This window comes from Pecten maximus, chromosome 10 (assembly GCF_902652985.1).
Source record: "Pecten maximus chromosome 10, xPecMax1.1, whole genome shotgun sequence".
NCBI classification, from domain to species: Eukaryota; Metazoa; Mollusca; class Bivalvia; order Pectinida; family Pectinidae; genus Pecten; species Pecten maximus.
This window is the reverse complement of record NC_047024.1, coordinates 3,896,855-3,922,924: the sequence shown is the minus strand read 5'-3', so window position 1 is coordinate 3,922,924 and position 26,070 is coordinate 3,896,855. Positions and strand designations below refer to the sequence as shown.

At 39.7% G+C, this 26,070-nt stretch overlaps 1 protein-coding gene across 8 annotated transcripts in view; it reads left to right on the top strand.

Annotated features, from left to right (window-relative positions):
* Positions 1-26,070, top strand: part of LOC117336493 (zinc finger and BTB domain-containing protein 17-like) — a 122,569-nt gene that overhangs the window by 54,447 nt on the left and 42,052 nt on the right. Inside the window, exons 5-6 of one of the 8 annotated variants that reach the window (XM_033897060.1) lie at positions 3,764-3,883; positions 6,799-8,446. The exons of 6 other annotated variants lie outside the window; for them this stretch is intronic. In XM_033897060.1, the coding sequence (XP_033752951.1) occupies positions 3,764-3,883; positions 6,799-7,769 (1,091 nt within the window). In that variant the 3' untranslated portion in view covers positions 7,770-8,446. Of the gene's footprint in view, positions 1-3,763; positions 3,884-6,798; positions 8,447-23,171; positions 25,330-26,070 lie in introns of those variants that run through there. One more of the 8 variants, XM_033897085.1, reaches the window with a different exon arrangement.

Genomic DNA, 26,070 nt, shown 5'->3' with positions numbered 1-26,070 from the left:
GTACCCCCTAGGAAATGTCTGGACCATCTGATAGATTATACTGTCAAAATAAAGTTTACCAGGATGTTTAAATAAAACTTTATATGAAATATTAAATATAACAGTTGAACTGTCTGGATATGACATTTAAAGACTGGATATGAATGACACAAGCAAACATACTTAAACAGCTGGAGACCTATTATTTTTGTCTGGCATTTTTCTGTATAAATTATGTGGTTAGTTTAACCCTTTGGGCCACTGTAGAAACTCTTTATGTCCCTTGTATAACTGTCTGATGTACTACAAGGTGTGTATATTTCTACATTACATCGGCTAGCCGTATACATTAACTGTACAAAAATGTATACACCTAACCAAATATTTACATAATGCCCTGATGGAGTAATCTACACTCTAAGATCTTTCTTATTCAAATTTCAGACATAACAAAGATTTCAATTTAGATCACATCTATATATGCAATATACTTTTTATTCAAGTGTTCATTTCTACACATTTTGAGGGAAACCTGAAATTCCTCATTACACTGTAATAAACAGGGTATGAGAGCAATGTAGAATGATTTATTGAATGTGGGAGATAGAGTTGGCCATTGTTTGGAGTGGCGGTGTGCCAGTGAGCCGACACTGTGTATGGGCCTGGTTGTGGTACAGCCTGTATACAGAGCTCACACACTTGGTAGCTCACTGTAAATTAAGTGCCAGCCACAAAATCAATGATCCATCTGTAAGCCTGGCAGTGTTCAGCAAAATCCCAGGGTAACCATGGAAACTGGGATATCTGAGGTCAGAGCTGTCAGGCTCACATGACTGGGGAAACCATGGGGCAACCAAAGGGTAACTGTTGGGGGCAACCGAGGGGCAATCAAAGGGACAGAGATTTATTCTAATTTTAGTGAAACTAAATTCCTGACACATTTAACATGAACACATTTATCAAAAACTGTGAAATCATGTAGATTTGTAGGGATAGTACATTGCCCAGAGAATGAAAGGAACCACACTAAAAATCCATTTTCTGGTACAAGGGTTTTGTTTAGGATTAAACGAAGAACAGAAACAATCAATGTTTGCTTTGAAGTATTTCTAGAGATATTGTTACATGTATATGGTTATCAATAAGACTGGAGGCTTAGCCTACTGGTCTATAGTGCACACCATCCTGGTGGCCATATTGAATGTGTAAAATAGGGACTACCACACCTGTTGTCTATCTCATTAAATTGGAGCTTGAGCTCTGGCACTGAATAACTAATAAAGGGCTCCACTGACAATAAACAGGGAGATAAAGTCTCCAGTGTGTATAGGGATGACCTTTGTACACCAATCCAGTTAGTACAATGACACAGTGTTGTAGACTGTGTGCCAGGCCAGTAATGGATCGGCTGGTAGTGTAGTTAGAGATGAAGCAATCTTTGTACACACACCTTCCCCCTGGATATCAACACAGATAACTTTATACATCAATACTCTAACTTTTAATTTAGATATCTTTTATGTAGATATAAGATTTGAGAGGATGTATAACATTATGGAGACAAGTCACATAATACAACCAAGATCAATTAGGGTCATTTTTATTTTGTTAAAACTGAATTGTCAAAGATTTTATAAAAAAAAAAAAAATGATGAAATACAAAATTAATCTTTTAAGATGATATGTTTTGTCTTCATGGGCAGTTATGTCTTGAAATTGCATTTTCCAGAATGATGGAAAACCAGAGGTTGTTTTCAGAGTAAAAATAAGATACATCTACCGAGTAATATGATACAGAATATGCACCTGTATGTACAGTACAACAGTAGTAAACAACTAGGTCTGGCTGATTATGTAACAGACATGTACCTGGGCCATGTATTAAAATGTCTGTGTTATCTGTTGTGGCTGGCTCAGTAGAGCATGGTGTATACTGACTGACAACAACAGTGTATACACCACACAGCGGTGGTAGGCCAGGCCAGGCGTTGGTGGTAGTGGTGTGGACTGTAGACAATGGTGGTTGGCTGTAGCTGGTATAGCTGTATCTGCAGTGTAGCTAGCTGTAGGCAGACAAAGCTGGGTCTCATGACCAGCTGTACCTTGTACAAGGTCAAAAGGTCACCTGGCATATAGTTACCAACTGACAGGGGCTCCAGAAAGGAGCATCATGCTGATATCTGAGTTCTGGTTCTCTACATGTAACAGTCTCTTTTTTTTTAATTTCACTTAAATTAATCTTTCTTTTTTTATTGTTTTGAAACTCATCAAATATCTGATGAGCAAACACTCACATCTTTCACCATTTCTGCTTAATAAAAAATAATTAAAAAGTAAAAATAATTCATCATTCCAGCAATTCATTATGGAGAACTTCACCATATGTTATTTATGACCCGAGTTTAATCAGAGATGAAAAAGACTTGCCACTGTCTCCTAAAAGTCACTAAGGTCTGTTCAATGTATAAATTTGACGGATACACAGATATACAGATTACTAAAAAACTAACACAACTGTATATTAAAATTGCACATTTCGGATCAGTCCACACATCAATTTCATCATTGTAAAATCACATTTACAATTATTAATATAGTATTACAGTTACGACTCTCACCATTGTATCCATTAAATGAATAATAGATACACTTCTTATGATTGCTGTTGTCAATATGGACAGATTTGTGAAGCTATGAAACAACCAACTTTAAAAAAGAAGTCATTTGTTCCCTGCATTTAGTCATAATCCCCCGATAAAGAAGAATTCAAATAAATTTCTATACTGGATACCCCCCTAAACAGGAAGTTGTCATTTTCTACAATAAGACATCCCCCTAAACAGGAAGTTATCATATTCTACATTTAGATATCCCCCTAAACAGGAAGTTATCATTTTCTACATTTAGACATTCCCTGATAAACAGGAAGCTGTCATTTTCTAAAATAAGACATCCCTGGTAAACAGGAAGTTGTCATTTTCTACATTTAGACATTCCCTGGTAAACAGGAAGTTGTCATTTTCTACATTTAGACATCCCTGATAAACAGGAAGCTGTCATTTTCTAAAATAAGACATCCCTGGTAAACAGGAAGTTGTCATTTTCTACAATGAGACATTCCCTGGTAAACAGGAAGTTGTCATTTTCTACATTTAGACATCCCTGATAAACAGGAAGCTGTCATTTTCTAAAATAAGACATCCCTGGTAAACAGGAAGTTGTCATTTTCTGCAATGGGACATTCCCTGGTAAACAGGAAGTTGTCATTTTCTACATTTAGACATTCCCTGGTAAACAGGAAGTTAACATTTGATACACTGAGGCATCGCTGTGTAAACAGGAAGTCAAATAATTTCCTATACCAAGATATCCCCAGCAGACAGGAAGCTACCGTTTTCTACACCTAGACATTTCCTTATGAACAAACAGGCAATTATTTTTATGCTGTCTGTAATATAAGACTTATTGATGTATTTCGTCATCATTTAATCTGTCAGCGAGAATGGTATAATTTTTTTCTCATTTTCCTGTTATAAGTTTTTGACAGAAAACAGATTTATAAAATGTTGGAGACATAAGGATTATTTGGAATACCAAAGCTCCAACAATGGTTATACAGATTATCTCCCCTATTGTCCAAAGGCTGAATGGCCTCTTTTTGGGATACACAGGACAGTTCTGTATAAATCCTCATGTGCATGATATATATACAGTAGATTTAGCGTTAATGTAGTTGGTCGCTTAAGTGACGCAGTCATTCACCTTTGGTCGTCGCCATTGACAGGCACATCCAGCTGTCCCGAGGACCAAACTTACTCCCCAGGACATGACGCGGAGCCTAGCTACGTGTACCTGGACACGGAGGACATTCAGACAGTGCAGTGGGCGCTTAAACTTTTCCGAGGTGGGTATCATCTCCTTCACGTTTTCTTTCAACAATGAATATCAGGCCAGTACGTTTACTGTAGGCAATCTAGTAGGCGCTTGTTACACTGCTTGAATAATATTTATTCAAATATATTAAGGCATCAGCTTTTTATCTTAATTCCTTACTATTACATAACTTTGACTGAAAGGGAAAAATGTATAAAGAAAAAGTCATCATTATAAGAATTACTTATAAGGTTTTCTAGATAAAACATATGATTTTCAGCAGACCCTTGTTATAGACAGTCAGGCCTCCAAGCATTAAGTGGTATTTTCAGCACACCCTTGTTATAGGTATTCAGGCCTCCAAGCATTAAGTGGTATTTTCAGCAGACCCTTGTTATAGGTATTCAGGCCTCCAAGCATTAAGTGGTATTTTCAGCACACCCTTGTTATAGGTATTCAGGCCTCCAAGCATTAAGTGGTATTTTCAGCAGACCCTTGTTATAGGTATTCAGGCCTCCAAGCATTAAGTGGTATTTTCAGCACACCCTTGTTATAGGTATTCATGCCGCCCAGCATTAAGTGGTATTTTCAGCACACCCTTGTTATAGGTATTCGGGCCGCCCAGCATTAAGTGGTATTTTCAGCACACCCTTGTTATAGGTATTCAGGCCAACCAGCATTAAGTGGTATTTTCAGCACACCCTTGTTATAGATATTCTGGCCGCCCAGCATTAAGCGGTATTTTCAGCACACCCTTGTTATAGGTATTCAGGCCAACCAGCATTAAGTGGTATTTTCAGCACACCCTTGTTATAGATATTCAGGCCAACCAGCATTAAGTGGTATTTTCAGCAGACCCTTGTTATAGGTATTCAGGCCTCCAAGCATTAAGCGGTATTTTCAGCACACCCTTGTTATAGGTATTCAGGCCTCCAAGCATTAAGTGGTATTTTCAGCAGACCCTTGTTATAGGTATTCAGGCCTCCAAGGATTTAGCAGTATTTTCAGCACACCCTTGTTATAGGTATTCAGGCCTCCAAGCATTAAGTGGTATTTTCAGCAGACCCTTGTTATAGGTATTCAGGCCTCCAAGCATTAAGCAGTATTTTCAGCACACCCTTGTTATAGGTATTCAGGCCTCCAAGCATTAAGTGGTATTTTCAGCAGACCCTTGTTATAGGTATTCAGGCCTCCAAGCATTAAGTGGTATTTTCAACAGACCCTTGTTATAGGTATTCAGGCCTCCAAGCATTAAGCTGTATTTTCAGCACACCCTTGTTATAGGTATTCAGGCCTCCAAGCATTAAGTGGTATTTTCAGCAGACCCTTGTTATAGGTATTCAGGCCAACCAGCATTAAGTGGTATTTTCAACAGACCCTTGTTATAGATATTCTGGCCGCCCAGCATTAAGCGGTATTTTCAGCAGACCCTTGTTATAGGTATTCAGGCCTCCAAGGATTAAGTGGTATTTTCAGCAGACCCTTGTTATAGGTATTCAGGCCTCCAAGCATTAAGTAGTATTTTCAGCACACCCTTGTTATAGGTATTCAGGCCGCCCAGCATTAAGTGGTATTTTCATTCTGCCCAGCCTTAAGTGGAATATTCAGTGTCAAGTGGTATTTTCAGTAAAATCATATTCTGTTCAGGCCGCTCAGTGTTTAATGGTATTTTCAGCAGACCCATGTAATTTGTGTGATTTGCCTTTTAGTTTTTATTCCTCACTAAAATTCATTAGTATTGACTTCAAGTTTTTTTAACCCAAGAGGAGGCTGCATGAAACTGCTGCATATGCTTCATGCTTTAGTCGTGTTTGACAAAAGTTACTTTATAATGGATAATGTGTAATTGGACCTTTAGTGAATATAGATTGAAATTAAATAAGCTAATACATATATCAAAATTGTTGAACTCTGTTTCAGAATAAATACCAAACATCTTTATTCAAATAGATTTGTATCTTAAAATTTGATATATATTTATAGTTGAATTATTTTTTAAACTTTGTAATATATTCTTTTTAATGTACATTAAAAGGGGATCAGCATTGTTTATAAATTGATATGAATTTTTTTTTAAATCTGATTTTATTTTCATTAGAAGTATTTTGCATTAGAATATTTTAAGATAACAATGACTAGTACAATTAGCCTTCTGTGAAAGTGAATTCAGCTGAAATGATTATACCTTTCTAAGATTTTGATTAGAATGAAATATTATTGTTGTATATATTTAACTGAGATAATATCTTCCAACCATTCAAAACAACTAACAGAAATTGTGTAATGTATTATTTCCTTCACACAAGTTTCAGTTGTTAAAATCAATAGCTGTTGTCAAAGTAATGCAAGTGTTGGGTGCTAAAAATCAATGTGTTCAATTTGTTGTCATGGTTATACCAGCGTCAGGTGCTACTGAATCTCAGACCTTAACTCTGTTAGGTCTTGTACCTTAAACCTGGAACAATAATACCGGTAATTAAGATACCGTATTTATTCACAAATTAGCCCCATCAACAAATAAGCCATTTCTTAAATTTGACAGAATCTTCAATCTTAAAACAATATCCGAAATGGTGTTGAAAAATAAGCCCCCAAAAACATCTTGGTAAAATTTTGCATGGGGGACGGGGCTTTATTCAATAAATAGAGTCAGGCATACATTTCACCACTTAATAAATAGTTCTGACAATGAAATAGATTTTAGATTTTTACAAAGAATGAACCAGCACATTTCAATACATTATCAGATTTTAACCAATAATGGATTTAGCATAATGTTCTGTATGAAAAATGCAAAAATATGCATTTAGTCATTTAATGTTCTTGATATTGAAATATTCTCAATTCATATAATCAAATCATTTATCATTATTATTATTTGAAACAGCAAAAACGTTAATAAGTTAGAGGACTCCTGTAACTGATGATTTGTTTGTTCGGTTGTAGGGTTCCTGGTAGGTCTAAACCTTGCTGTAGACTTTGAAGGTTTTCCTCCATCACAGCTCAATGACTGTCTTTCAAAGTTTTACCTTGAGGCCAAGTCAAAACGTGGGGAAATGTACCATGTGAGCACCCTTACAGATGTCCGCAACAGTATCATGCGCTACCTTTCCAACCTGACTCCAGAGTGGAAGGCACACATCAAACATTCAAATGTCTTCCAACCTTCGAACAACCTCCTGGACAACCTGAGAGAGAGTTTGTCTGAGAGTCCTATAAAACCCAAGGCTCCCATGAAGATCCCAATGACAGCCTCTGATGTGTCTCTGCTGATAGCCTCTGGGTGTCTCAACCTTGATACGCCCCTCGGTCTCTTCAGGAAGGTGTGGTATGACCTCACTCTCCATCTCGGGTGTGGGGGACAGTCCGCTCTGAGAGGGCTGACACAGGACTCCTTCATCTTAGAGACAGACGAAAAAGGCAGGAAGTTCTATCGGCTCAATCACAGTATTAAAATTCAAAGGGCAAGATCATGTATGGAGATGCAGTATTGGAATTGGGATGGTCGTATGTATGAAATAGTTGGTAACCCAATGTGTCCTGTTAGAAGTATGGACAAGTACCTGTCCAAGCGTAATCCCAATAAAGACGCATTCTTTCAGCGACCCAAAGGGCATGTGCATCCAAATGATGTGGTGTGGTACGAGTCCCCAGTAGGACATGGGGTTCTCGCCTGCCTCATGTCCAAGATGGCAGAGGACGCGTGTCTGAGCCGTACATACACCAACAGCAGTATCCGTGTGACTATAGCAGACTTACTAGAGAGGAAGGGCTACAGTGTAGAGACAACCATGGGAATGGACCCTCGTAACAAATCCACAAAATCACTGCCTGCCTTCTCTAATGTCAAGGCCGATGATCTCCATGCCAACTCCATTCTCATCCACCAGATCATGTACCAATCAGATTCCAACTGATGTCGGTGACCTTTGACATCTTGTATGGAAAATCAAAGACATCATAAACTGACAGATGAAAAGTAAACTAGACATATTAACACCTTACCAGGAATGATTCCATGTTGAGTTGACCTTTGAACTCTGTTGCATATATTTGTGTAAAATAGCTTTATATTATGTACAGTGCTGTGTAGATTAAGTAACACATTAATCTGTTGATGTGGGGCTTGGTTGGATAAGATGTCACCGTACAAAGGCACCGTTTTGGTTGTATACAGCTTCCTGTTGAGTTCTTCTCAGTTATTTCTAGTCAAATCATGGTCGCCAAGAGGTGATTGGGCTACCACTGCGCCACCCAGCCATACTACATCTATCTACAATACAGTTCTCTGTGACCCAGCATTAACGTTTTGTCTATACTCTCCAATGTTTATTATTGAACTGCAGTAACACTGTAACACCTTGTAATGGACACGTTGGAGCTTGTGTGCTTAACCTATCTTTATTTTTGTTGAGGCTATAAAAACAATAAAGAATACCGACATAATTCTTACTCAACATGGATAAAAATGAGGGTAAAATATATGAACATAAGTATTGATTGGTATGTAGACTATGAAAAAATAGTAAGCTTGAAGGGTGTCCATGTTTGAGTTAGTAAGCTTGGTGACTGTCCAGGTTTGAGTAAGTAAGCTTGGTGTCTGTCCAGGTTTAAGTAAGCTTGGTGTCTGTCCAGGTTTGAGTTAGTAAGCTTGGTGACTGTCCAGGTTTGAGTAAGTAAGCTTGGTGTCTGTCCAGGTTTAAGTAAGCTTGGTGTCTGTCCAGGTTTGAGTTAGTAAGCTTGGTGTCTGATGACTGTCCAGGTTTGAGTAAGCTTAGTGACTGTCCAGGTTTGAGTTAGTAAGCTTGATGACTGTCCAGGTTTGAGTTAGTAAGCTTGATGACTGTCCAGGTTTGAGTTAGTAAGCTTGATGACTCTCCAGGTTTGAGTAAGTTAGCTTGATGACTGTCCAGGTTTTGAGTAAGCTTGGTGACTGTCCAGGTTTGAGTTAGTAAGCTTGATGACTGTCCAGGTTTGAGTTAGTAAGCTTGATGACTGTCCAGGTTTGAGTAATTAAGCTTGATGACTGTCCAGGTTTGAGTTAGTAAGCTTGATGACTGTCGAGGTTTGAGTAAGCTTGGTGTCTGTCCAGGTTTGAGTAAGCTTGGTGTCTGTCCAGATTTGAGATAGTAAGCTTGGTGACTGTCCAGGTTTGAGTAAGCTTGGTGACTGTCCAGATTTGAGTTAGTAAGCTTGGTGACTGTCCAGGTTTGAGTAAGCTTGGTGACTGTCCAGGTTTAAGTTAGTAAGCTTGGTGACTGTCCAGGTTTGAGTAAGCTTGATGACTGTCCAGGTTTGAGTTACTAAGCTTGATGACTGTCCTTGTTTAAGTTAGTAAGCTTGGTGACTGTCCAGGTTTGAGTAAGCTTGGTGTCTGTCCAAGTTTGAGTTAGTAAGCTTGGTGACTGTCCAGGTTTGAGTAAGCTTGGTGTCTGTCCAAGTTTGAGTTAGTAAGCTTTGTGACTGTCCAGGTTTGAGTAAGCTTGGTGTCTGTCCAGGTTTGAGTTAGTAAGCTTGGTGTCTGTCCAAGTTTGAGTTAGTAAGCTTGGTGACTGTCCAGGTTTGAGTTAGTTAGTTTGGTGACTGTCCAGGTTTGAGTAAGTAAGCTTGGTGACTGTCCAGGTTTGAGTTAGTAAGCATGATGACTGTCCAGGTTTGAGTAAGCTTGATGACTGTCCTTGTTTATGTTAGTAAGCTTGATGACTGTCCAGGTTTGAGTTAGTAAGCTTGGTGACTGTCCAGGTTTGAGTAAGCTTGGTGTCTGTCCAGGTTTGAGTTAGTAAGCTTGATGACTGTCCAGGTTTGAGTTAGTAAGCTTGATGACTGTCCAGGTTTGAGTAAGCTTGATGACTGTCCTTGTTTGAGTTAGTAAGCTTGATGACTGTCCAGGTTTTGAGTAAGCTTGATGACTGTCCAGGTTTGAGTAAGTAAGCTTGATGACTGTCCAGGTTTGAGTAGGCTTGGTGACTGTTGAGTAAGCTTGGTGACTGTCCAGGTTTGAGTTAGTAAGCTTGATGACTGTCCAGGTTTGAGTAAGCTTGGTGACTGTCCCAGTTTGAGTTAGTAAGCTTGGTGACTGTCCAGGTTTGAGTTAGTAAGCTTGATGACTGTCCAGGTTTGAGTAAGCTTGGTGACTGTCCCAGTTTGAGTTAGTAAGCTTGGTGACTGTCCAGGTTTGAGTTAGTAAGCTTGATGACTGTCCAGGTTTGAGTAAGCTTGGTGACTGTCCCAGTTTGAGTTAGTAAGCTTGGTGACTGTCCCAGTTTGAGTTAGTAAGCTTGGTGACTGTCCCAGTTTGAGTTAGTAAGCTTGGTGACTGTCCAGGTTTGAGTTAGTAAGCTTGGTGTCTGTCCCGGTTTGAGTTAGTTAGTTTGGTGACTGTTGAGATATATATTGATTCAATAGTTTTCAGCTTCATTGTGGCCATTTGATATTTTCTCCTCTGCTGGTTGTATTACTAGTAGATCTTATCCCTGGTGCTGTGCTATAAACTCCTATACATTAGTTCACTGGAGCTCATTTTCAGATCCAGCTGCTATTCTGTGGTGCTACACATTCATTAACTGGCTAGACAGTTAGCATAAAGACATTTCAATAATTATATATGTTATATTACCTGTCTGTTATCCAGTGAATTCGCCCGTATCTCAATAGTGTAATATACCCTGGGCTGTTTTTTAATGCTTGTGCCGGTCAGAAATTGATTGTGACATTATAATATAATGTGGACAATGAAGTGACATTATGAATTGAATATGGTACAACAAAATGGATGTCTCCATTTGATTTTTGTCCTCCACATTTTTTATTTAAACATGTCAAAATGTATGTTTTCTGTGTTATGCGATAAAAGAATGATAAATTTAATCTCATTTGATATGAGAGTTTATGAAACAGGTCTCAAAGTTTTGTTGCTTGCCAAGACTTGCCAAAGATAAAAACTTCTAAGACTTATTTCATAAAATCTCAAACTCATTTAATACCCTGTATAAAGCTTAAGATGTTTAATTGGTGACATTTAACCTGACATGTCTCAGCAAAGCTCAGCTACATGCATTGGATGGGTGCTATTACATTTTTACCAGAACTGGGGTAGGGGTGTTAGGTAGGGGGTGTTAGGTAGGGGGTGCTATTACCAGAACTAGGGTAGGGGTGTTAGGTAGGGGGTGATATTACCAGAACTGGGGTAGGGGTGTTAGATAGGGGGTGATATTACCAGAACTAGGGTGGTTACTGGGGTAGGGGTGTTAGGTAGGGGTGATATTACCAGAACTGGGTAGGGGTGTTAGGTAGGGGGTGGAGATATGTACCAGAACTGGGGGTAGGGGTGTTAGGTAGGGGGTGATATTACCAGAACTGGGGTAGGGGTGTTAGGTAGGGGGTGATATTACCCAGAACTGGGGTAGGGGTGTTAGGTAGGGGGTGATATTGTACCAGAACTGGGGTAGGGGTGTTAGGTAGGGGGTGATATTACCAGAACTGGGGTAGGGGTGTTAGGTAGGGGGTGATATTACCAGAACTGGGGTAGGGGTGTTAGGTAGGGGGTAATATTACCAGAACTGGGGTAGGGGTGTTAGGTAGGGGGTGATATTACCAGAACTGGGGTAGGGGTGTTTAGGTAGGAGGGGGTGATATTACCAGAACTGGGGTAGGGGTGTTAGGTAGGGGGGTAATATTACCAGAACTGGGGTAGGGGTGTTAGGTAGGGGGTGATATTATCAGAACTGGGGTAGGGGTGTTAGGTAGGGGGTGATATTACCAGAACTGGGGTAGGGGTGTTAGGTAAGGGGTGATATTACCAGAACTGGGGTAGGGGTGTTAGGTAGGGGGTGATATTGTACCAGAACTGGGGTAGGGGGGTTAGGTAGGGGGTGATATTACCAGAACTGGGGTAGGGGTGTTAGGTAGGGGGTGATATTGTACCAGAACTGGGGTAGGGGTGTTAGGTAGGGGGTGATATTGTACCAGAACTGGGGTAGGGGGTGTTAGGTAGGGGGTGCTATTATCAGAACTGGGGTAGGGGTGTTAGGTAGGGGGTGATATTGTACCAGAACTGGGGTAGGGTGTTAGGTAGGGGGTGCTATTGTACCAGAACTGGGGTAGGGGTGTTATGTAGGGGGTGATATTTTACCAGAACTGGGGTAGTGGTGTTAGGTAGGGGGTGCTATTGTACCAGAACTAGGGTAGGGGTGTTAGGTAGGGGATGATATTACCAGAACTAGGGTAGGGGTGTTAGGTAGGGGGTGATATTACCAGAACTAGGGTAGGGGTGTTAGATAGGGGGTGATATTGTACCAGAACTAGGGTAGGGGTGTTAGGTAGGGGGTGATATTACCAGAACTAGGGTAGGGGCTGCTGTTACATGTTTGGGGGAGGGGGATGTCACATGTACAAGTCTGGAGTTGAAATATGTAGATTAGTTTAGTTCATCTTGATTGTCAAGCTGCTGAACATTTTAAGTGCTAGGTAATTGTAAAGCAAAATGTTTTTAACTAACTTTCTGTCCTCATCCACTTATCATTTTGTTTCACACCCCTTCTCACTTACTCTCCGCCCTTTCGGACTCAGTCCCGGACCCCTTCTTACTACCTCTCTGCCCCTTCTCACTTTGTCCTGCCCCCTTCTCGCTTACCCTCCGCCCTTTCTCACTCAGTCCCTACCCCTTCTCAATAACTCTCCGCCCTTTCTCACCTAGTCCCCGCCCCTTCTCAATAACTATCCGCCCTTTCTCACTTAGTCTCCACCCCTTCTCAATAACTATCCGCCCTTTCTCACTTAGTCCCCACCCGTTAAGTCCTGCCCCTTTTTCAATATGTATTTGACACCATGTCCTTCTGAGTGACTTGGCATTACACAGTCACAGGGAGCCATGTGACAAATGCAGAAGTTAAATAATTTCTCATGTTTTCTTGTGTAAAAACATTGTTACTTTTACCATGAATGCATAGAACTGAGTATCTGGTCAAAGGGGTTTCATTTTTTTAGCCCACCATCATCAGATGGTGGGCTATTCAAATCGCCCTGCGTCCGTGGTCCGTGGTCCGTCCGTCCGTCCGTCCGTAAACAATTCTTGTTATCGCTAATCCTCAGAAAGTGCTGAAGGGATCTTTCTCAAATTTCATATGTAGGTTCCCCTTGGTGCCTAGTTATGCATATTGCATTTTGGGACCGATCGGAAAACAACATGGCCGACAGGCAGCCATCTTGGATTTTGACCATTGAAGTTTGTTATCGCTATTTCTGAGAAAGAGCTGAAGGGATCTTTCTCAAATTTCATATGTTGGTTTCCCTTGGTGCCTAGTTATGCATATTGCATTTTGGGACCGATCGGAAAACAACATGGCCGACAGGCAGCCATCTTGGATTTTGACAATTGAAGTTTGTTATCGCTATTTCTAAGAAAGTACTGAAGGGATCTTTCTCAAATTTGATATGTGGGTTTCCCTTGGTGCCTAGTTATGCATATTGCATTTTGGGACCGATCGGAAAACAACATGGCCGACGGGCAGCCATCTTGGATTTTGACCATTGAAGTTTGTTATCGCTATTTCTGAGAAAGTACTGAAGGGATCTTTCTCAAATTTTATATGTAGGTTTCCCTTGGTGCCTAGTTATGCATATTGCATTTTGGGACCGATCGGAAAACAACATGGCCGACGGGCAGCCATCTTGGATTTTGACCATTGAAGTTTGTTATCGCTATTTCTAAGAAAGTACTGAAGGGATCTTTCTCAAATTTCATATGTAGGTTCCCCTTGGTGCCTAGTTATGCATATTGCATTTTGAGACCAATCGGAAAACAACATGGCCGACAGGCAGCCATCTTGGATTTTGACAATTGAAGATTGTTATCGCTATTTCTCAAAAAGCACAGAAGGGATCTTTCTCAAATTTCATATGTAGGTTCCCCTTGGTGCCTAGTTATGCATATTGCATTTTGAGACCGATCTGAAAACAACATGGCCGACAGGCAGCCATCTTGGATTTTGACAATTGAAGTTTGTTATCGCTATTTCTGTGAAAGTACTAAAGGGATCTTTTTCATATTTGTTATGTAGGTTCCCCTTGGTGCTTAGTTATGCATATAGCATTTTGAGACCAATCGGAAAACAACATGGCCGACAGGCAGCCATCTTGGATTTTGACCATTAAAGTTTGTTATTGCCATTTCTGAGAAAGTACTGAAGGGATCTTTCTCAAATTTTATATGTAGGTTTCCCTTGGTGCCTAGTAATGCATATCGCATTTTGGGACTGATCGGAAAACAACATGGCCGACAGGCAGCCATCTTGGATTTCGAAAATTGAAACTGGTTATCACTATTACTAAGAAACTAATGAAGGGATCTTCCTGAAATTTCATATGTAGGTTCCCCCAGGTGCCTAGTTATGCATATTGCATTTTGAGACCAATCGGAAAACAACATGGCCGACAAGCAGCCATCTTGGATTTTGACAATTGAAGTTTGTTATCACTATTTCTCAGAACGCACTGAAGGAATCTTTCTCAAATTCCATATATATAGGTTCCCCTAGGTGCCTAAATCTTAAATTTTATATATAGGTTTCCCTTGTTTGAAAAGTACTAGAGGTTTCTTTTGAGTTTACACAGATTAGTAAGACTTAGAAGAAGAGAAAAGTAGAGAAAAGATCAATCTGACATGGAACCTATGAAGAACATTCAATGGTGGGCGCCAAGATCCCTCTGGGATCTCTTGTTTCTAAATCTGATTGTAAATATCAAAACCATTTTTTTTTTTTAAATCTATTTAGGACCAAAGTTATGATACAGTTATGGTACAGTGCTGCCACCTGGACCAGGGTGTACTTGCATGTCACATCTGACTCTTACCTTTGGTGATTTTAAATTCCTTGAAGGATATTTTTGAATAATTTTGTGTTCAGAATTCAGCAGATATACAAACTTTTGTAAGATATATTGTATATGAGGTTATAAGTGCCATGTGACTGTATTTGCTGGTAGGAAGCAGCTTTAGATTCTGTACAATTCTCTACTATTGTCATTTCTATGTAACTGCAAACTTAACTGTGAATATGTGTGATTCATTTGTAATAAATATTTTGAAGATGAATGAAGACTTTAGGTTTTAATTTGCATAAACACTTGTGAAATTAAATTAGTGTTTTTAGGTCATCTGACCCTATAACCATTGTGTTTCATCCGTCGTCGTTTGCCATCCGCCGTACATAGCTTTTCACATTTTAAACTTAAGTTCCAACAGTGTAATTGATCTGAAATTTGATGGTTCTGGCCAAGTGTTCTGATTTTTTGTATTCTGACTGAAAAACCAACATGGCTGCCATCTTGAAAAAATATTTTAAACTTCTCTAGTCATAATGGTGCCATTGAGCAGAAAATTGGTGAGGATGTAAGGAAAGGAAGTCAACAAAGTGTTGTTGTTTTTCAGCATCGTAAATAATTTGACATTGCAGCTATGGAATCCATTTTGTAACATGATTGCACAATCATGGTTTTCTCTAACAACACCAACTTTAAACCTCTTCTCAAGTTCTACCATTCCGATACATCTGACACTTGTTAGGAATGATCCTGAGATGGTGCTGACAAAGTGTTCTTATTTTTTGTGTTGGCCTGAAATCCAAGATGGTTGATTGTCACGGCTGCTATCTTGAAAAAAAACAACAACAACTTCTTGTCAAGTTCCACTGGTGGCACTGAGCTGAAAATTGGTGATGATGGGAAAGTAAGTCTACAAAATATTCTATATTTTTGGCCTTGTCAAAAGTTCAACATGGCAGCTGCTGTGGCCGTTTTGTAACATGATTGCACTATCATGGTTTTCTTCAACAACACCTATTTCAAACTTCTCAAGTTCCACCAGTTTCTACACTAGAACACAGTGTTTTATAGTCAGATGACCGTTGAGGCCTGTGGGCCTCTTGTTACGAAATTCCAGAATATTTGTCCATCAGTTGAACTAAATACCAAAAATAATTCATTTGTGTTTCTTCTAGAAAAGAGTACTTGGTAAATTCTTATAATGGAGCCTGTTTCTCCCAGTTGATGGTAAAAATGACTTTGTTGATTTGTTCTTCACACAACCGAATGTAAGTCTCAGATCCTTGATGTCTTAAAAGGTCACATGGTCGACTGCATGGTATATAGCGGAGGTCACATGGTCTACTGTGGAGGTCACATGGTATATTGTGGAGGTCACATGGTCTACTGCGGAGGTCACATGGTATCATGTGGAAGTCACATTGTATATTGTGGAGGTCACATGGTATATTGTGGAGGTCACATGGTATATTGTGGAAGTCACATGGTATATTGTGGAGGTCACATGGTCTACTGCGGAGGTCACATGGTATCATGTGGAAGTCACATTGTATATTGTGGAGGTCACATGCAAATGGTATGAAAACAACAATTAATACCGATATAATAACATAATCTGATTCTAACTCAGGATTGATATAGTGAGGACAAAAAGTGAATTTGTATGGAGACCCTTGACTACAAGGGGAATACGTCCAGGTGTTCTGGAGGAGTTAATCTAGTCACATCCTGTCATGTCCTTGAAATGAGAACTACAATGATGACAATGGAACTACTAAGTATTTCAGCAAGCATTGAACATGTGGTGACTTTTTTATTAGCCCACCATCATCAGATGGTGGGCTATTCAAATCGCCCTGCGTCCGTGGTCCGTCGTCCGTCCGTCCGTCCGTCCGTCCCTCCGTCCGTCCCTCCGTCCGTCCGTAAACAATTCTTGTTATCGCTAATCCTCAGAAAGTACTGAAGGGATCTTTTTCAAATTTCATATGTAGGTTCCCCTTGGTGCCTAGTTATGCATATTGCATTTTGAGACCAATCGGAAAACAACATGGCCGACAGGCAGCCATCTTGGATTTTGACAATTGAAGTTTGTTATCGCTATTTCTGAGAAAGTACTGAAGAGATCTTTCTTAAATTTCATATGTAGGTTCCCCTTGGTGCCTAGTTATGCATATTGCGTTTTGAGACCAATCGGAAAACAACATGGCCGACAGGCAGCCATCTTGGATTTTGACAATTGAAGTTTGTTATCGCTATTTCTGAGAATGTGCTTAAGGGATCTTTCTCAAATTTCATATGAAGGTTCTCCTTGGTGCCTAGTTATGCATATTGCGTTTTGAGAATAATCAGAAAACAACATGGCCGACAGGCAGCCATCTTGGATTTTGACAATTGAAGTTTGTTATCGCTATTTCTGAGAAAGTACTGAATGGATCTTTCTGAAATTTCATATGTAGGTTCCCCTTGGTGCCTAGTTATGCATATTGCATTTTGAGACCAATCGGAAAACAACATGGCCGACAGGCAGCCATCTTGGATTTTGACAATTGAAGTTTGTTATCGCTATTTCTGAGAAAGTACTGAAGAGATCTTTCTTAAATTTCATATGTAGGTTCCCCTTGGTGCCTAGTTATGCATATTGCGTTTTGAGACCAATCGGAAAACAACATGGCCGACAGGCAGCCATCTTGGATTTTGACAATTGAAGTTTGTTATCACTTTTTCTGAGAATGTGCTTAAGGGATCTTTCTCAAATATAATATGAAGGTTCCCCTTGGTGCCTAGTTATGCATATTGCGTTTTGAGAATAATCGGATAACAACATGGCCGACAGGCAGCCATCTTGGATTTTGACAATTGAAGTTTGTTATCGCTATTTCTGAGAAAGTACTGAAGGGATCTTTCTCAAATTTCATATGTAGGTTCCCCTTGGTGCCTAGTTATGCATATTGCGATTTGAGACCAATTGGAAAACAACATGGCCGACAGGCAGCCATCTTGGGTTTTGACAATTGAAGTTTGTTATCGCTATTTCTGAGAATGTACTGAAGGGATCTTTCTCAAATTTCATATGTAGGTTCCCCTTGGTGCTTAGTTATGCATATTGCGATTTGAGACCAATCAGAAAACAACATGGCCGACAGGCAGCCATCTTGGATTTTGACAATTGAAGTTTGTTATCTCTATTTCTGAGAAAGTACTGAATGGATCTTTCTGAAATTTCATATGTACGTTTCCCTTGGTGCCTTGTTATGCATATTGCATTTTGAGACCAATCAGAAAACAACATGGCCGACAGGCAGCCATCTTGGATTTTGACAATTGAAGTTTGTTATCACTATTTCTGAGAAAGTACTGAATGGATCTTTCTGAAATTTCATATGTAAGTTTCCCTCGGTGCCTAGTTATGCATATTGCGTTTTGAGACCAATCTGAGAACAACATGGCCAACAGGCAGCCATCTTGGATTTTGACAATTGGAAGTTTGTTATCGCTATTTCTGAGAAAGTACTGAAGGGATCTTTCTCAAATTTCATATGGAGGTTCCCCTTGGTGCCTCTTTATGCTTATTGCATTTTGAGATCAATTGGAAAACAATATGGCCGACAGACCGCCATCTTGGATTTTGACAATTGAAGTTTGTTATCTCTATTTCTCAAAGTACTGAATGGATCTTGCTCCATAGTAGGTTCCCCCTGGTCCCTTGTATTGCATTTTTGGACCAGTCTGTCCTGAAAACAACCTGGCAAACAAACAGCCATTATCGTTAAATCTCAAATTTCTTATATAGCTAGGATTCCCTTGTTTGAAAAGTACTGGAGGGATGTCTCAATTTGCACAGATTAGTAAAATGAAGGGAAAAGTAGAGAAAAGATCAATCTGACATGGAACTTATGAAGATCATTCAATGGTGGGCGCCAAGATCCCTCTGGGATCTCTTGTTGCGTGAGGAAATAGATCATGAAGTCACAACCTTAAAACTTTCCAATAGTCTTCATCATTCTGCACATCTAAAAACCTTGTTTTTCCATCATTAATCAACATCTGTCAAGAAAGTTATGATAAAGCCCTTGGATATCAAATCAACTGGGGCATGTAAACACTGTGGGTAGTGGAAGCAGGGATGTTACTATCTAGAAATGGAAAGTTAGTAATTGGGAAAGCGATATATTCACACTTATCCTACTGTTTAATTGTAAGCTGCCCATGCTGGTTATGTTGTAAGTAAAGATAGAGGTAAGTGACAAATGTTGTAAAGTCAGTACTTAGATGATGTTTACCTGTGGGACGGTACTTAGATGATGTTTACCTGTGTGACAATACTTAGATGATGTTTACCTGTATGACGGTACTTAGATGATGTTTACCTGTGTGACAGTACTTAGATGATGTTTACCTGTATGACAATACTTAGATGATGTTTACCTGTATGACAATACTTAGATGATGTTTACCTGTATGACAATACTTAGATGATGTTTACCTGTATGACGGTACTTAGATGATGTTTACCTGTATGACGGTACTTAGATGATGTTTACCTGTGCGACAATACTTAGATGATGTTTACCTGTATGACAGTACTTGGATGATGTTTACCTGTATGACAGTACTTAGATGATGTTTACCTGTGTGACAGTAATTAGATGATGTTTACCTGTATGACAATACTTAGATGATGTTTACCTGTATGACAGTACTTAGATGTTTACCTGTGTGACAGTACTTAGATGATGTTTACCTGTGTGACGGAACTAAGATGATGTTTACCTGTGTGACGGTACTTAGATGATGTTTACCTGTGTGACAATACTTAGATGATGTTTACCTGTACGACGGTACTTAGATGATGTTTACCTGTATGACAGTACTTAGATGATGTTAACCTGTGTGACAATACTTAGATGATGTTTACCTGTATGACAATACTTAGATGATGTTTACCTGTATGACAGTACTTGGATGATGTTTACCTGTGTGACAGTACTTGGATGATGTTTACCTGTATGACAGTACTTAGATGATGTTTACCTGTGTGACAGTAATTAGATGATGTTTACCTGTATGACAATACTTAGATGATGTTTACCTGTATGACAGTACTTAGATGTTTACCTGTGTGACAGTACTTAGATGATGTTTACCTGTGTGACGGAACTAAGATGATGTTTACCTGTGTGACGGTACTTAGATGATGTTTACCTGTATGACAGTACTTAGATGATGTTTACCTGTGTGATGTACTTAGATGATGTTTACCTGTGTGACAATACTAAGATGATGTTTACCTGTATGACAATGCTTAGATGATGTGTACCTGTATGACAGTACTTGGATGATGTTTACCAGTATGACAATACTTAGATGATGTTTACCTGTGTGACAATACTAAGATGATGTTTACCTGTATGACAATGCTTAGATGATGTGTACCTGTATGACAGTACTTGGATGATGTTTACCAGTGTGACGGTACTTAGATGATGTTTACCTGTGTGACGGAACTAAGATGATGTTTACCTGTGTGACGGTACTTAGATGATGTTTACCTGTGTGACAATACTTAGATGATGTTTACCTGTATGACAATACTTAGATGATGTTTACCTGTGTGACAGTACTTAGATGATGTTTACCAGTGTGACAATACTTAGATGATGTTTACCTGTATGACAATACTTAGATGATGTTTACCTGTGTGACGGTACTTAGATGATGTTTACCTGTATGACGGTACTTAGATGTATTTACCTGTGTGACAATACTTAGATGATGTTTACCTGTATGACGGTACTTAGATGATGTTTACCTGTGTGACGGTACTTAGATGATGTTTACCAGTGTGACGGTACTTAGATGATGTTTACCTGTGTGACAATACTAAGATGATGTTTACCTGTATGACAATGCTTAGATGATGTGTACCTGTATGACAGTACTTGGATGATGTTTACCAGTGTGACGGTACTTAGATGATGTTTACCTGTGTGACGGAACTAAGATGATGTTTACCTGTGTGACGGTACTTAGATGATGTTTACCTGTGTGAAAATACTAAGATGATGTTTACCTGTGTGACAATACTAAGATGATGTTTACCTGTATGACAGTACTTAGATGATGTTTACCTGTATGACGGTACTTAGATGATATTTACATGTATGACGGTACTTAGATGATGTTTACCTGTACGACAATACTTAGATGATGTTTACCTGTATGGCGGTACTTAGATGATGTTTACCTGTATGACGGTACTTAGATGATTTTTACCTGTATGACGGTACTTAGATGATGTTTACCTGTGTGTAGGGCTGCCAGTCCTGTTTTTTACCACACCTGTCTCCATTGTTATCTCATTACCTGTTACACATGGTAGTTTCTGTTACCATATATAGATGTAAAGCTCCTGTTACTCACTCTCTATAGAATAAAACTCCTTTACTAATGAATTTCAGCCCACACCAGCTAACACAGAGTGCATATACATATATCATGTAGGGAAATATAAGTTATATACCCGCTGGTAGACAATGATATATTGTATGGGTTGTTATGTAGATCACAAGTTATGATGCCGTGTAGTCAATATAGATCACAAGTTATGGTGCCATGTAGTCAATATAGATCACAAGTTATGGTGCCATGTAGACAATGTAGATCACAAGTTATGGTGCCATGTAGTCAATATAGATCACAAGTTATGGTGCCGTGTAGACAATATAGATCACAAGTTATGGTGCCATGTAGACAATGTAGATCACAAGTTATGGTGCCATGTAGACAATGTAGATCACAAGTTATGGTGCCATGTAGTCAATATAGATCACAAGTTATGGTGCCATGTAGACAGTGTAGATCACAAGTTATGGTGCCATGTAGTCAATATAAATCACAAGTTATGGTGCCGTGTAGACAATGTAGATCACAAGTTATGGTGCCATGTAGACAATGTAGATCACAAGTTATGGTGCCATGTAGACAATGTAGATCACAAGTTATGGTGCCGTGTAGACAATGTAGATCACAAGTTATGGTGCCGTGTAGACAATATAGATCACAAGTTATGGTGCCATGTAGACAATATAGATCACAAGTTATGGTGCCATGTAGACAATATAGATCACAAGTTATGGTGCCATGTAGACAATATAGATCACAAGTTATGGTGCCATGTAGACAATATAGATCACAAGTTATGGTGCCGTGTAGTCAATATAGATCACAAGTTATGGTGCCATGTAGTCAATATAGATCACAAGTTATGGTGCCATGTAGACAATATAGATCACAAGTTATGGTGCCATGTAGACAATATAGATTACAAGTTATGGTGCCATGTAGTCAATATAGATCACAAGTTATGGTGCCATGTAGACAATGTAGATCACAAGTTATGGTGCCGTGTAGACAATATAGATCACAAGTTATGGTGCCATGTAGACAGTGTAGATCACAAGTTATGGTGCCGTGTAGACAATATAGATCACAAGTTATGGTGCCATGTAGACAATATAGATCACAAGTTATGGTGCCATGTAGACAATGTAGATCACAAGTTATGGTGCCATGTAGACAATGTAGATCACAAGTTATGGTGCCATGTAGTCAATATAGATCACAAGTTATGGTGCCATGTAGACAGTGTAGATCACAAGTTATGGTGCCATGTAGTCAATATAAATCACAAGTTATGGTGCCGTGTAGACAATGTAGATCACAAGTTATGGTGCCATGTAGACAATGTAGATCACAAGTTATGGTGCCGTGTAGACAATATAGATCACAAGTTATGGTGCCATGTAGACAATATAGATCACAAGTTATGGTGCCATGTAGTCAATATAGATCACAAGTTATGGTGCCATGTAGACAATGTAGATCACAAGTTATGGTGCCATGTAGACAATGTAGATCACAAGTTATGGTGCCATGTAGTCAATATAGATCACAAGTTATGGTGCCATGTAGTCAATATAGATCACAAGTTATGGTGCCATGTAGACAATGTAGATCACAAGTTATGGTGCCGTGTAGACAATATAGATCACAAGTTATGGTGCCATGTAGTCAATATAGATCACAAGTTATGGTGCCATGTAGACAATATAGATCACAAGTTATGGTGCCATGTAGACAATGTAGATCACAAGTTATGGTGCCATGTAGTCAATATAGATCACAAGTTATGGTGCCATGTAGACAGTGTAGATCACAAGTTATGATGCTGTGTAGTCAATATAAATCACAAGTTATGGTGCCATGTAGACAATATAGATCACAAGTTATGGTGCCATGTAGACAATGTAGATCACAAGTTATGGTGCCATGTAGACAATGTAGATGTAAATCACAAGTTATTTACCCCTGGTACATTTACACACTCCGTATCGAGGGTCTACAGGAAGGGACTCTACTCTAACCGTTGCCACACTTACGTTTACATATTTCATCAATACATTACAGTTAAATGGTGGTTATTTTCTTTTTTCATCCAGATGACGCTGATGAGTGTGCCCTGGGTTTAACATACAGGGCCAAGAAGCCACGCCCCTTGACTTTAGAGAAATACAATACGATATTCCAACTGATGACGGGAACATTCAGAGTTCCAGTCAAAGACAGAACGCAGGAACAGAGGAACGCTATCCGCCATTATCAGAGATGCAGACACGAGTTTGATGTTGTCGACAACAGATTATTGTACCGTGGAAAAGAACTTTCCATACTGGAAGAGAGTACGACTAGTCGGCGTTATGGCCGACACTATGTGAAGACTTTGCCAGATTATTCCCTGTAGCATTAATATTGTACATCTACAAGGTTATTTGTATGCTGTACTTTATGTGTATTGCATTTATTGAACAATGAATGCAGTTTGGAATGATTTTAAAGTTTGTAGTTCATCACAGGAAGTGATGTTATCTTAGGACCTTGGTTTATAACTGATTATTTAGACTTTTGATCTGTTATGTTTACATAACAGGAACAAATTACCACTTTATCAGGTGTGCTGCTGGCCGAAGTGTTGTGGTTATAGTAACACAGAACCTGTACCCGGAGTAACACAGAACCTGTACCCGGAGTAACACAGAACCTGTACCCGGAGTAACACAGAACCTGTACCCCGGGGATGTGGTGATAGTAACACAGAACCTGTACCCCGGGGATGTGGAATTAACACAGGTAACCCAGGGATGGGGAATTAACACAGGTACCCCAGGGATGTGGAATTAACACAGGTACAAGTACCCCAGTGATGTGGAAGTACCCCGGGGATGTGGACGTACCCCGGGGATGTGGAAGTACCTCGAAGATGTGGAAGTACCCCGGGGATGTGGAAGTACCCCGGGGATTTGGAAGTACCTCGGGGATGTGGAAGTACCCTGGGGATGTGGAAGTACCTCGAAGATGTGGAAGTACCCCGGGGATGTGGAAGTAACACAGATACAAGTACCCCGGGGTTATGGAAGCACCCCAGGGATGTGGAACTCACACAGATACAAGTTCCCCAGGGATGTGAAAGTACCCTGGGGATGTGGAAGTAACACAGGTACAAGTACCCCGGGGATGTGGAAGTACCCCAGGGATGTGGAAGTACCCCGGGGATGTGGAAGTACCCCAGGGATGTGGAAGTACCCCGGGAATGTGGAAGTACCCCGGGAATGTGGAAGTAACACATGTACAAGTACCCCGGGGATGTAGAAATAACACAGGTACAAGTACCCCGGGGATGTGGAAGTACCCCAGGGATGTGGAAGTACCCCGGGAATGTGGAAGTACCCAGGGGATGTGGAAGTAACACAGGTACAAGTATCTTTGAGATATGTTTTCAGTTCTGGATCGAACAAGTGGGACTCCATTCTAAGTCAAAGAAGTGGAAATAGATAACAGCACTTTATGCTGAGTAAAAAAAGTGTACACAGGATACTGGGTTTGGTGCCGAGTCATACAAATGGACATAGGATACTGGGTTTGGTGCCGAGTCACACAAGTGTACACAGGATACTGGGTTTGGTGCCGAGTCACACAAGTGGACACAGGATACTGGGTTTGGTGCCGAGTCACACAAGTGTACACAGGATACTGGGTTTGGTGCCGAGTCACACAAGTGGACATAGGATACTGGGTTTGGTGCCGACTCACACAAGTGTACACAGGATACTGGGTTTGGTGCTGAGTCACACAAGTGTACACAGGATACTGGATTTGGTGCCAAGTCACACAAGTGTACACAGGATACTGGTTTTGGTGCCGAGTCATACAAGTGGACATAGGATACTGGGTTTGGTGCTGAGTCACACAAGTGTACACAGGATACTGGGTTTGGTGCTGAGTCACACAAGTGTACACAGGATACTGGGTTTGGTGCCGAGTCACACAAGTGTACACAGGATACTGGTTTTGGTGCCGAGTCACACTTAAGTGTACATAGGATACTGGGTTTGGTGCTGAGTCACACAAGTGTACATAGGATTGGTGTTCAGTGCTGTGCTATGCAATAGTACTCAGAAAATGTGTTAGATGAAAATAGATGCTCTGCTGATCATATTGATAAATTGGCATTTTTGACAAAAAACAATTAAAACATAGTTAAGACAGCATTATTTCTTGCACAGAGCTTGTAAATATCTTTATTAAAAATTGAGCAAAAAATTCATGGCTTGCGTTTTTCTTTTTTAAGAAAAATAACAAAAATGCGATAAATTTTTAATCTATCATTTGTCCAGTTGTGTCAATGTTGTTGGCAACATTGTGTGAATTTTGGAAAAACACAAAACTAAAGGGAGAATACTGACATGTGAAGTAAATCGTAAACTAAAGGGAGACTACTGACATGTGAAGAAAATCGTAAACTAAAGGGAGACTACTGACATGTGAAGAAAATCATAAACTAAAGGGAGACTACTGACATGTGAAGTAAATCATAAACTAAAGGGAGACTACTGACATGTGAAGTAAATCGTAAACTAAAGGGAGACTACTGACATGTGAAGAAAATCGTAAACTAAAGGGAGACTACTGACATGTGAAGTAAATCGTAAACTAAAGGGAGACTACTGACATGTGAAGAAACTCATAAACTAAAGGGAGACTACTGACATGTGAAGTAAATCATAAACTAAAGGGTGACTACTGACATGTGAAGAAAATCATAAACTAAAGGGAGACTACTGACATGTGAAGAAAATCATAAACTAAAGGGAGACTACTGACATGTGAAGAAAATCATAAACTAAAGGGAGACTACTGACATGTGAAGAAAATCATGAACTAAAGGGAGACTACTGACATGTGAAGAAAATCATGAACTAAAGGGAGACTACTGACATATGAAGAAAATCATAAACTAAAGGGAGACTACTGACATTTGAAGAAAATCATGAACTAAAGGGA